Source organism: Zingiber officinale, chromosome 5B (assembly GCF_018446385.1).
Source record: "Zingiber officinale cultivar Zhangliang chromosome 5B, Zo_v1.1, whole genome shotgun sequence".
Classification (NCBI taxonomy): domain Eukaryota; kingdom Viridiplantae; phylum Streptophyta; class Magnoliopsida; order Zingiberales; family Zingiberaceae; genus Zingiber; species Zingiber officinale.
In genome coordinates, this window is record NC_055995.1 from 57086087 (window position 1) to 57099255 (window position 13169).

Consider the following 13169-nt stretch of genomic DNA (forward strand, 5'->3'; position numbering starts at 1 on the left):
TTTTTTTCATCTTTTTAGAAGGGTTTAGAAAAAGACCATTGTGATGCATTGTTATATGGAGTTTGTAAACAACATACAAAAAGGTTTTTTTTTCCCTACTTTGGTAAAGTATATCATAGTAGTTGTTTCACTTATGTGAATTGAACAAATTATCTTGATACTAATCAATGGAGATGGACCTTGTAAAGTCTCCATGAATGTCTTCAGAATTTTATAGGCAAGTTTGCATTTTCAGTTTCAGGGGCAAATCAGGAACTCATGCGAGTCCCTTGATTTGGTTAGCTGTGGACCATGTGCAGCAACTAAAACAGGGAGACATCTGGTACCTGTAGTGATAATGGAAATTAAAAGCTAAAAGACACAATTTGGAAATCAAAATATATCAGAAACATCATGCTACCAGGAGCAATATTTGAACACAAGTTATTTTTTTTAAAACAAGAGAAGCTCAACTAAAAAGGAGATGAGGGAAACGAATATACTAGCGATGCATTTAAACACGCTACTTCTGGTTTTAGATTTCCCAATTTAAAACAAGAGGTTGCACTACTTCTTGTTCAAGTTTTCCTTAGGTAAGAAGTTGTCCGACAATTAATAAGAAATCACAATACGTTTGATATGATGCCAATAAAGAAGGAAAACATGGTTCCATATAACTTGTCAATCCATACAAGCATGATCTACAACTAGAAGTTTTTTTTGCTAAATCATGTTATCCTGGTCTCTTCTTTACAATTCTTCTAGCTTGTCTCTCTTCAAAGTATACTTCTCTTATCTCTACTACATGCTTAATGTTTAAAATAATTGATTAATAGTTGTCACATTTAATATTAATTTAGCTGTATTTACCTTAATAATTAAATGAAATTTTATATATATATTCCAGCATAATTCACTAGATTAATTTTGTGTTGTTTGTAGCATTGCTAATTTAATGTTATTCTTATAATTGTTTTGAAGGATTTGACTCATTATTAGTTGCTTAGTTGTATGAGTAATGGATAAAGATTGGATGTCAAAGAATAGGCTATCACATGAATATGAGATTGGGGTAGAGTCTTTCTTGCACTTTGCAACACAAAACGCTATAGATCCGAATGCAATACCTTGCCCATGTGCAAGATGTGGTAATCTAAAGACGAAAGATGTTGACACTATAAGAGCACATTTGTGTTGTAATGGTATGGATTTAACATATCATACATGGATTTGGCATGGGGAAAAATCTAAGATCGGGAACTCAATGAATGATTGAGTAGGCCAAGATAACCACAAATCTTTTGCTGAGGAACCTATTGATATGGTACATGCTGCATATGATAGTTATGCTGAGAATCCAAAACAATTCCATAAGCTACTTGAAGATGCTGAGAAACCTTTATATCCAGGATGTACTAAATTTACAAAGTTATCTTCACTTGTCAAATTATATAACTTGAAGGCAAAATATAGTTGGAGTGATAAAAGTTTCACTGACATACTTAGTTTGATCAGGGAAATGCTTCCAGATAACAATGAATTACCTTTATCTTTGTATGATGCAAAGAAAAGCTTATATGCATTAGGGATGGATTACGTGAAAATTCATGCTTGCCCTAATGATTGTATCTTATACCGAAAGGAGTATGAGGATTTTACCAGTTGCCCTATTTGCGGGATGTCACGGTGGAAGTTGGGAAAAAAACATACAATAAATGAAGGAGTTCCAGCAAAAGTCCTTTGGTACTTCCCACCTATTTCAAGATTTCAAAGATGGTTTAAGAACAAGGAGATATCTAAGGAGTTAACTTGGCATGTTGATAAAAGAATTCGTGATGGATACTTGCGTCATCCGGCTGATTCACCCTCTTGGAAATTGGTGGATCACAACTGGCCTGATTTTGCTTCTGAGCCAAGAAATCTAAGATTGGCCATATCAGCAGATGGGATTAATCCCCATAGTACGATGAGTTCTGCATATAGTTGTTGGCCAATTGTTATGATCACTTACAACTTTCCTCCAATGTTATGTATGAAGAGAAAATTTATGATGCTCACTATGATGATTTCTGGTCCCAAACAACCGGGGAATGATATTGATGTCTACTTAGCACCTTTAATTGATGACCTAAAATGCTTATGGGATATAGGTGTTGATACATATGATGCATATCGAGAGGAAAATTTCTTGCTTAGAGCTGTTTTACTATGGACAATCAATGATTTTCCTGCATATGGGAACATGTCAGGTTGTGTTGTGAAAGGATATCATGCATGTCCAATATGCGGTGAAGAAACATATTCAATAAGGTTAAAGCATAGTAAAAAAATGTCATATACTGGCCATAGAAGGTTTCTTCCTAGAAGTCATCCTTATCGAAGGCAAAAGAAAGCATTTAACGGGAATCAAGAGTTTAACCTTGCACCAAAACCATTAACTGGCCATGAAGTATTAAAAAGAGTTGAAAGTATTAATTATTGTTTGGGAAAAATGAGTGGGAAGCTTCAGTTAAAGGATGTTGATGAAAAATCATGCTGGAAAAAGAAATCTATATTCTTTGAACTTGAGTATTGGAAACATCTACATGTTCGACATGTTCTTGATGTGATGCACATTGAAAAAAATGTTTGTGAAAGTCTCATTGGTACGTTACTTGACATTCCAGGAAAAACAAAGGATGGAGTAGCAGCAAGACTAGACCTTATGGAGATGAATGTGAGAACTGATTTGGCACCAAAGATGGGGGAGAATAAAACATATTTGCCAGCAGCGTGTTTTACACTAAGTAAGGCTGAGAAAAAAAAATTTTGCAATTCTTTGTTAGGAATAAAGGTCCCAACAGGTTACTCATCCAATGTTAAAAACCTTGTGTCGATGAAGGACTTGAAACTTGTTGGCCTTAAGTCACATGACTATCACACTTTGATGCAACAATTGCTTCCAGTGGCTATCCGTGGTGTCTTGCCTAAACATGTTAGAGATACTATCATTCGGTTGTGTGGATTTTTCAATGTGGTATATAATAAAGTGATAGATGTCTCAAAGTTGGATGATTTGCAAAGAGAGATTGTGATGCTATTGTGTTTACTTGAAAAATATTTTCCCCATCTTTTTTTGATATTATGATTCATTTAACTGTCCATCTTGTGCGGGAGGTGAAATTATGTGGACCGGTATGGTATAGGCATATGTACCCATTTGAAAGATTCATGAAGATCTTGAAAGGCTATGTGCGAAATCGCAATCGACCTGAAGGATGTATAGCCGAAAGTTATATTGCTGAAGAGGCTGTGGAATTTTGCTCAGACTACTTGTCTAGTGTGCATACAATTGGGATCCCATCAAGGCATCGAAGAGTACAACTCATAAAGCCTCTATCTGGTTCAGTAATTCACTCCCCTAGTCATGATGAGTTGCATCAAGCACATCGTTATGTATTAGAAAATGATGATGATGTTGATCCTTATATCGAGTAATTTCTCTAACTTATTAATACTTTCTTGAACTTTTCTTATATTCAAATGGTTAACTTATCCCTAATCATTTCATCAGGGAGCACATGACATTTTTGAATGCAAAATTTCCTCATAAGGCTAAGTCCAAAAGGTGGCTACAAGATGAGCATAACCGATCATTTATTAACTGGTTACGTGATCGTGTAAGTTTCATAAGTTTTGAAATATAGGTTTTTTCAAAGCTAAGTTCAAATTTTATCACATTGTGAAATATAGGTTGCAAGTGCAGTTTGCCATTCCACTAGTCAAATATCAGAAAGATTGAAGTGGATAGCGCGCGGACCTAGCAATCAAGTGTTAAAGTATTCTAGTTATTTGATTGATGGGGTTACTTATCATACAAAAGAGCGTGATGATATACGAGTTGTTCAAAACTCCGGAGTAAGCTTAGTCGCAAAGACAATGCAAGTTGCTAGTTCAAAGGACAAAAATCCGGTTGTGTCAGACATGATTTTTTATGGAGTCATTCAAGAAATATGGGAACTTGATTACCAAAAGTTTCAAGTTCCAATGTTTAAATGTAATTGGGTTGAGAATAATAATGGTATTAAATTTGATGATCTTGGTTTCACGCTGGTAAATCTCAAGAGAATTGGATTCAAATCTGACCCTTTTATATTGGCCAGTCAAGCAAAGCAAGTATTTTACATTGAAGATCCTCAAGAGCCTACATGGCATGTTGTACTTGCAACACCTACTAGGGAGAACATTGAATATATAAATGATGATGAGTTGGAAAATGATGTAATCCACTACCAATGTTTTACAAGAGGGTTTCTATCAATGGATGTTGATGGAATAGATGAGAAAGAACCACCATGTAGCCGTGAAGATTGTGATGGGACTTGGGTTATCAATAAATAAGTGATGGAACATGTTCCTTTTTTTTTATTATGGTTCTTGTATGAGTAGCATTTTGAATGACATTGATGTATGATGCAAATGGAAAACTACTGTACTTTATTTACCAATGCAGTGCATAGTATAATTTTATGAATGGCTAACAAGTTGTCAATGCATAATGCAGGAATTGCATCATTGAAGAACTTAACAAGATTCTGGAATTGTATCTCTTCATTGCTTTGTGGAAACTATGACATCTCGTGGAAAAAAGAGTACAAGAAAGGGAATTCAGGTAGATGGAAATATTGTAGGGACCAAAGAAGGTAATATGGCAAATTCTGCAAATTCTGGAAATTCTGGTACAGTAATGGAATCTCAAGAGACCGAAACAACAAGAACTTCAAGAGGTCGCACTCGTTTGGATAAGCTGGTTAGGCAAAGGGCCCACGGAATTAGAAAGGATATAAAATTCAATAAATTTGGACAGCCAATAGGAGACTTTGCTAGTGAAATGCAAAGTTATATCGGCATTCTCGCTCGGGAAAAAGTTAGGATAAGTTACAAGTCATGGAAGCAAGTTCCAAGTGGCGTTAAGGATTTAATATGGGAATCAGTTAATGTAAGTTAAATTTCTTTTGAAAATTTTAATTACCTTATATATGTTTATGATCTATTTAATGTAATGGGTTAATATTTTTTATAGTTGAGTTACAATGTTGACCCCAGATGGAAAAAGGGGTGTTTGAATTCGGCAAATAGTAAGTGGCGGCAATATAAAGCTCTCCTCACTCATAAGTTTATTTTTAGCAAGCTTGCTAAACCGGAAGAGTTGAAAGAACCACCAATTGGGTATGGTATTACACGAGATGATTGGAGTGCGTTTGTAATCAGTCGCATGTCGGACGACTTCAAGGTAAGGATTATAATTTGCTATTTTCAATTGAGTTGATCACAAGCCACTATTTTAGTTTTAAAGCTGGTATATATGAGGAATGTTCAATTAACTAGAAAGTAAGTGATGAGCAAAAGAAGAGAAGAAAGCAGAATGTATACCCACATCGGCTTGCCCGTAAAGGTTATGCTCGTTTTGCTGATGAAATAGTAAGTATTTCTGCTTAATTCGGTAAATATGATCTAGAATCTGCCTATATTTTATTCTTACTAAATCTATTAATGTGATTTATAAAGTTGTATATATTATACATTTTGATTGTAGGGAGATGAATTATGTGATGATGAAGAGATTAATCGAGCGATTATTTGGAAGAAAGGACGGATGAATAAGAAGGGGCAATTTGAAGGCGATGATTTGAAAATGGCAATAGAAAAGATTGTAAGCAAGCTCATTATGCGTCTTTCCTACTAAATCTATTATGCCTTTATGGTTTTTATTATGCCTCTGTCCTTTATTGTCGCAACAATAATATATTGTTACATTTATGTACACTACAGCATTGCAGAAAAAAATCAAAATCTGCATCCAAATCTGCATCTGCTTCTTGATCAAAATCTGCATCTGCATTAAAATCGTTTCATCTGCTTCTGCATCTGCTTCTGCATCTGCATCTGCATCAAAATCATTTTGTTTTCTTAATAGGGAGTTATTAATTGATGATTTCTGCATCAAAATCGTTTCTTAATAGATGATTTCTGCATCTGCTTTTGTATATCCATATTAGTGTTAGTACTTAATAGGGAGTTATTTACCAGTAATTATTTTGTTTTCTTTTGCATGGCAGGATGATTATGTGCAACAAAAACGGGAGGGTAAGTTGCACTTAGAAGAGGCAAACACGGATATCCTTTCAAAAGCACTTTCATCTGAGGAGCATTCTGGGCGTGTGAGGGGTGTTGGAGGATATGTCACTCCAACATTCTATTTTAATGTTGGCAGCATAGTGCAGAAACACCTTGTTGATGAGCAGTTTATCCTTCAACAAAAAGAGTTGATGGAGGCAAAGATATTAATCTCACAACAAAATGCACGCATATCAAATCAAGATGAACGCATACAGAAACTTGAAGCAATGTTCAGAAAGGGTGCATGCGACTTAGATACGGATGAAAAAGGTAGTTGCTCAGTAAAGTTGCATCCCATGAGTGATGAAAATATCAAAATTGAAAAGTGTGTCCCAAATATTGAAACTTTGGATGATGATGACATGCAAATTTTGAACAATGATGATTTCTTCCAGGTATATATTTAGTTGTCATTATATTACTTAGTATTATTGAAACTATGAGTTGCATCAATTTATAACATGATTACTTATCTTCTAGGGTAAACCGGTTGCATTGACATTGGGTTCTAAGAGCAATATTGTTGCCTATGGTACAATTGTTCATGTCAATGCGGTTGGTAAATTACTTCATGGTGTTCCATTACCTATTAATTGTATGCGTGTCTCCATTGATAAGGCTGTGGATGAATTAGCACAATTGCCATGTCCAATTCCAAATCAATGTGATACAATTGGTGATGCTATTGGAACACATGTGGGATGGCCGACTAACTTGGTAGTTATGCAAGATGAGGTAAATGTCATATTATATTTATAGTTAAATTGTCCAACAAAGATTAGTGTTGCACCTAACATGTGTACATTTGTAATTTTTAGAATCCTCAAAGGAAAAGAAGTGTTGTCCAAAGAAATAACCCAATTATTTCATCAAGTGTGCCAAGGTCATTGCATCTACTGTATTGTTATTGTAACCGTGCTCTAAATGATGAAACAAATATATCAATGATTTGTGAGGAGGGTTTCTTTGACGATCAATATGAAATCCTTGTGCACCTTGAAGATATCATTCCTTTTTATCATTTGGATCCCATAACTGCAAATTGTATAGTAATTTACATGTGGTAAGTCTTCTTATTCTATTTGTTTACCATATAAATTGTATAAACTTTATTGATTTAGCATTGTAACATTCTTCATTTTGAAATGGTAGGCATCTTTATAAAAAGCTGAAAACATATAACAATGTCCACAAAATCAGATTTGTTAATCCACACATTATCCCATATGTGGCATGTGTGACTCGACTGGACAAAAACAGCAAATTCGAGCAGTTGAATGAAAGAGCTAGTGTTTTGGCAGATAAGCTGAGTCAAGCATCAAGAAATCAACTTGTTTTGGTGCCACATAATGTTGGGTAAGTAAGACTTATAATATCAGTTTTAATTTATTGTTTCGAGAAATATGCATGCAATAATTATGTGATTTGTGCATAGTTATCATTGGATTCTCACTGTCATTGATCCATATAAGGAGACAGTTTATTTGTTGGATTCGCTTAGTCATCGCATTCGTGACGAGGATTGGAAATACGTAGTAGATATGTGAGTACATTTTTTAATTTTATTAAGCATTTTTTTAATCAGTAAAACTCTCATATGTCCATTCTTATTGATGTATAAAGGAGCATAAGATTGTTTAATTCAAACAAGGGAAAAAAAGGGAAAAAAACATGTTACATGGGAAGTAGTAAAGGTATGCATGTCTACTTATGATTAAATTACAAACAATTAAACATGTATATTAGACATTTACAATTTGTTTTTAACATAGGGCCCTCGCCAACCAGATGCGAAACAGTGTGGTTTTTATGTGATGAGATATATGAGAGATATTATTGAAGAATTGGCAACTATCGAGAGAGATTCACTTCGATCAATAGTAATATTTGACATTCAATTCTCAATCTTCTCAAATATTTGTGTGTTTATCATTTTGCACGTATCATCTTTTGATTATTTTTTACTAATCTAATCTTTGTTCACAGTTCATCAAACCCCAGTACTCTAGAGAAGAAATTGATGAAGTGCGTTCCGAGTGGGCAGAATGCATACAAGACTATATTTATGACTAGGTATTTAAAATCATACAATGACTTGATCTATTCGGCAAGTATTTGCATATAATGCAAATTACATAATCTGATCCTAACAGATATACCCCTGGAAACATCATGATTATTAAAACTTTAGTGTGTAGGACATCTAGGTAGAACATCTCTATTTTATTATTATTCTTATACTGGAATGCATGAAATGTTTTTCAACATCTTAAGATTTTGAGATGTTCAAACATATATATCATTTGCTGGTAAACACATTTCTGTAGGACTAACACACTTGTCAGATTATGATGAACTGATTAACTTTGAGCATCATGAATTGTTTCCTTTCTTAATGGACAGTTTTCTGAAGACTAGGATTTACACGTAAAGGAGGTGAGCTAGATAAATATTTTGAGCAGTTACCTGATTTATGAACATGATAATACATGTGGAAAATGCAGGAGCAAGACCAATTTAATTAATCGTATTGAGATTCTTGTTTTCTTTGGGAATGAAAATGGTTTCTCAATCAAACAAAATTGAAAATATTTGAAATTTGCAATTTGTTAGACATGATGAATGGTCGGAATGGGTTAAAGTTGGATGGAAATAACTTACACTTTGTTGAGAATCACAATGATCAAGTTCATTCACATAGTTGTTTCGACTTATACCAATTTAGCAATCACTGTATGCAAGATACACAAACTATCTAGACTTACCTAGAGTTGCTCTGATCTGACTGCTTTTTTCTTCCCAATGTATTCTGCCCTCCTTTATTTGTTGTTACTAGCTACAGGGATTGTTGGTATATTTCGTGTAAGGCTTCACCTTGACTTAAGCAGGGTGGTGTTATCATATTAGATTATGTATAGCTCATGTGTACTTGGTATGTGTTGGATTCAACTTCATCTGCTTGCTAGACGTTTTTGCCAATCCTGGTTTCAGTCCTTGTTTTTGCTAATCATGGTTTCAGTCCTTGTCCACTGCACACTTTTGCTCTATTTCATGCACAAGACGATTTAATTCAATTACCTTATTTATTTAACTTATCTGCTGTACTATTTGTCCAACTTTGTACAATTAGCCTTGAACTAACAAAAGAAATGAATTTGAAGGGTTGGATCGAACAGCCATATGAACCAGCTGTTTCATAAACTTTTTTTGTTCTCACTTGCTTCACTAATGAAATTGTGAAGCGGCAACGTTTCTCGTGCTTATTTGGCCATCCTTTTTTTTTATGGCTTTAACTATATTTTATTTTCATAACAAGAGAAATTGCTGGGTTTGCAAGCTGGGAATGTAGAAAAAGAACCAGCTGGGAGAAATTGCTGGGTTTGCAAGCTGGGAATGCAGAAAAAGAACCAGGGAGAAATTGCTGGGTTTAATATATTTGGGTTTGCAAGGTTGTGGTCTTATAAACTTAATTTTGTGGTTTCATCTTTTGTGGTTGTCATGATATATTGGATACTACTTGTGGTCATGTTTGTTTATAAACTTAAGTGAATGTACACATGTATCGGTTTTTGTTTGAGACAAGATGTATATATAAATTAAAGACAACTAATCGAATGTATATATGTTGAAAACTATTTTTGTGAATGTATAAATGTTATGTTGTACCTGCAGTTTGTGTGCAATGGCTATGGTTTTAATCGTTGTGAAAAGTACATATATAGACATGCAACTGAATGTACAAAGACAATGATTTTTAACCGTTGTGAAAAGTATTCTAAGACAATGGTTTTAAACTAAAATTTGAAGAAAGACAACATGTGTATATGTTGTTAATAGTATATCAGCTGCGATCAAATTTTTGCAAAACTAGCAATTACAACGGTTTTATACTGTTGCAGAACTGTTGTCTTTGGTATTAAAAGACAACACTTTAAATCTGTTGCATGACTGTTGTCTAATGTGGTCAAAGACAACGGTTTTAAACCGTTGTCTTTTACCGCACATTTAACAACAGTGTCAGTTACAACGGGTTTAAAGGGCCTATGACAATGGTTTTTAACCGTTGTCTTTTAATGTTTTTGTTGTAGTGAGATTAGATCTAAGTCGTGCACAAGATGCATCCTTTTTCGATTAGATTAGATCTCGATCGAACCAACTCTAAATGCCTAACCGTGCCGTGATACCTATCACTACCTCGATCACATGTATTGTTGAATCTGCCAAAGCAGAGCAATACATATTATCTTGGTAGGGTACGGAGGGACAATCTTGGTCCCGCCTATCAACGCATGGGTGAATACAAACTCAATTAGATTGAGTATTCCTAGTTACTCGGTTGGATCGAGTCAACTATAGGCATTATTCCAACGGTTGGAAAAGATAGGTCAAAATCACATCTATATTAACTCTCGGGCGTATTAGCCAAAGCTAACTCGAGTTTTAATATAAATGCGGATATTGATTCTATAAACAAGAGTTGCATAGAGATGTAATTGGTAATCGTTACCTATCGATCATACTAAGCCTTGGGCGTATTAGCCAAAGCTAACTCAAGGGTTAGTATGGATCTTGTCCCACATGAATTATAGTATTCAGTGGGAGCATCATTTAGTTAAAGGCCTAATTAAATGATTTTTAAAGAATATGATATTTATTTCGCAAATTTTTCTGTTGTAGATAACCATGACGTCGAACACGAATTCCTTCTCCTGCGATACGTCCTTGAGAAGGACAAGCTCAACGGAGCGAATTTCTGGTACGGGAACTTGAGAATAGTTCTCACCGAGGAACGACGTTCTGGAGCAGCCCATTCCGAGGCTCCTCCCGCCAATTCCGCGAGCGGACAAAGATGCTTACAAGAAGCATCAAGGAGACGCATTAGATGTGTCTGTCTAATGCTCGCGACCATGAACTCGGAGCTTGAAGCAACATGAGTTGATGGGCGCTACGATATGGTTGAGCATCTTCGCCAACTATACCAGGGACAAGCGAGGCATGAGAGATTTGAGATCTCTAAGGCACTGTTTCAGTGCAAGATGTCAGACGGGGCTCCTGTAGGTCCTTATGTACTCAAGATGATTGGGTACATAGAGAACCTACAAAGACTGGGGTTCCCACTTGGCCAAGAGCTGGCCACTGACTTGATCTTGCAGTCCTTGCCGGATAGCTATAGTTAATTCGTTCTCAACTATAACATGAACGAGATTGACAAGCCACTGCCCGAGCTACTTAGTATGTTACGAACTGCTGAGATTAACCTTAAGAAGGTTAAGCCCATTCTGATGGTCCAGAAGCACAAGGGTAAGGGCAAGCCCAAAGGTAAGGGAAAGTCCCAAACCAAGGGCAAAGGCAAGGCACTGAAGCCTAAAGGAGGGGTCGCCAAGGATGCTACCTGCTTCCACTGCGGTCAGACCGTGCACTGGAAGAGGAACTGCAAGGTAAGGTATACTTGGAGGATCTTAAGAAGAAGCGAAGTGAGACTTTCACTTCGGGTATATATGTTATAGAAGTCAATCTATCTATTTCTACATCATGGGTATTAGATACTGGATGTGCTTCTCACATTTGTACTGATGTGCAGGTGCTGAGAAATAGCAGAGTATTGGCAAAGGGCGAGGTGGACCTACGAGTAGGCAATGGAGTACGGGTTGCTGCTGTTGCTGTAGGAACTTATCAGCTATCTCTGCCCTCTGGGCTTGTACTAGATTTAGATGATTGTTGTTATGTGTCTGCTCTTACTAAGAACATAGTTTCAGTTTCTTGTTTAGACAAGAAAGGATACTCTTTTATAATAAAAGACAAATGTTGTTCTGTTTATTTGAAAGATATGTTCTATTGTAGTGCACCACTAATAAACGGACTCTATATTCTAGACCTTGAGAGCCCTATCTATAACATTAGTACCAAGAGGTTCAAGTCAAATGACATGAACCAAACATACCTCTGGCACTGTCGCTTAGGTCATATAAATGACAAGCGCTTATCCCAGCTCCATAAGGATGGTTTGCTGGACTCATTTGATTTAGAATCATATGAGATATGCGAGTCATGCCTACGAGGCAAGATGACCAAGACCCCCTTTAGTGGGCATAGCGAGAGAGCAACTGATTTGTTAGGACTCATACATAGTGATGTATGTGGCCCTTTCAATATTGCTGCTAGAGGCGGTTATAGATACTTCATCACATTTACTGATGACTTCAGTAGATATGGTTATGTGTACTTGATGACACATAAGTCTGAATCCTTTGAAAAGTTCAAAGAATTCAAGAATGAAGTACAGAACCAGCTTGGCAAGAGTATTAAGATACTTCAATTTGATCGAGGTGGAGAATACCTTAGCCATGAGTTTCGTGACTACCTAGCTGAGTGTGGGATTCTATCCCAACTCACTCCTCCTGGAACACCACAGTGGAATGATGTATCCGAAAGGAGGAATCGTACCCTATTAGATATGGTACGATCTATGATGAGTCACACAGATCTTCCGACATATCTATGGGGATATGCTCTAGACACGGCAGCTTTCATTCTCAACCGAGTTCCATCCAAGGCCGTGATAAAGACACCATATAGGATATGGACTGGGAGAGATGCCCAGGTGTCTTTCATGAGGATTTGGGGTTGTGAGGCTTACGTACGACGTCAAGTCTCAGACAAATTAGGACCCAAATCCGACAATTGCTATTTCATCGAATATCCCAAGGAAACTAAGGGATATTACTTCTACATTCCCAGTCAGCACAAGGTAGTTGTGGCAAAGACTAGGGTCTTTCTAGAAAGGGACTTTGTTTCTAGAAAGACTAGTGGGAGCGCGTTCGATCTTGAAGAAGTTCAAGATGCAAACAATAGCACTGATGCCTCGATGGAAGTTGAACTGGAACCACAAAGTGTTGTGGATGATGTTGTTCCACAAAGAGTTGAGGAACAACAACCAGTTCAAGTAGACATACCTCTTCGCAGGTCTGCTAGGGTACGTCGTCAGCCTGAGAGATACTCTTTTCTCTTGTCTAACCATGATGACATTGTGA

The 13169-nt window shown here is 36.2% G+C and overlaps 1 protein-coding gene and 1 long non-coding RNA gene across 3 annotated transcripts; both read left to right on the top strand.

Annotated features, from left to right (window-relative positions):
* The first annotated feature begins 4830 nt into the window (after positions 1–4830).
* Positions 4831–6745, top strand: LOC121987418. Its single transcript, XM_042541216.1, has 5 exons — positions 4831–4957; positions 5042–5251; positions 5347–5439; positions 5555–5671; positions 6078–6745. The coding sequence occupies exons 1-5, from the start codon at positions 4850–4852 to the stop codon at positions 6543–6545; spliced, it is 996 nt and encodes a 331-aa protein (XP_042397150.1). The 5' UTR covers positions 4831–4849; the 3' UTR covers positions 6546–6745.
* Positions 6746–7264: 519 nt separating this feature from the next.
* LOC121987419 lies at positions 7265–8211 on the top strand. Of its 2 annotated transcripts, none has more exons than XR_006113575.1 (3): positions 7265–7494; positions 7574–7681; positions 8125–8211. It is a non-coding gene; the product is annotated as an uncharacterized LOC121987419 (long non-coding RNA). The 2 variants fall into 2 exon arrangements; XR_006113574.1 differs by lacking the exon at positions 8125–8211 and adding an exon at positions 7762–7790.
* The last annotated feature ends 4958 nt before the right edge of the window (positions 8212–13169 follow it).

Coding starts and splice junctions, on each gene's coding strand:
- LOC121987418 (XM_042541216.1), top strand. CDS start 4,850: ATGCAAAGTTATATCGGCATTCTCGCTCGGGAAAAAGTTAGGATAAGT. Junction 4,958..5,041: donor TAATATGGGAATCAGTTAAT/GTAAGTTAAATT, acceptor TATTTTTTATAG/TTGAGTTACAATGTTGACCC. Junction 5,672..6,077: donor AAATGGCAATAGAAAAGATT/GTAAGCAAGCTC, acceptor TTTGCATGGCAG/GATGATTATGTGCAACAAAA.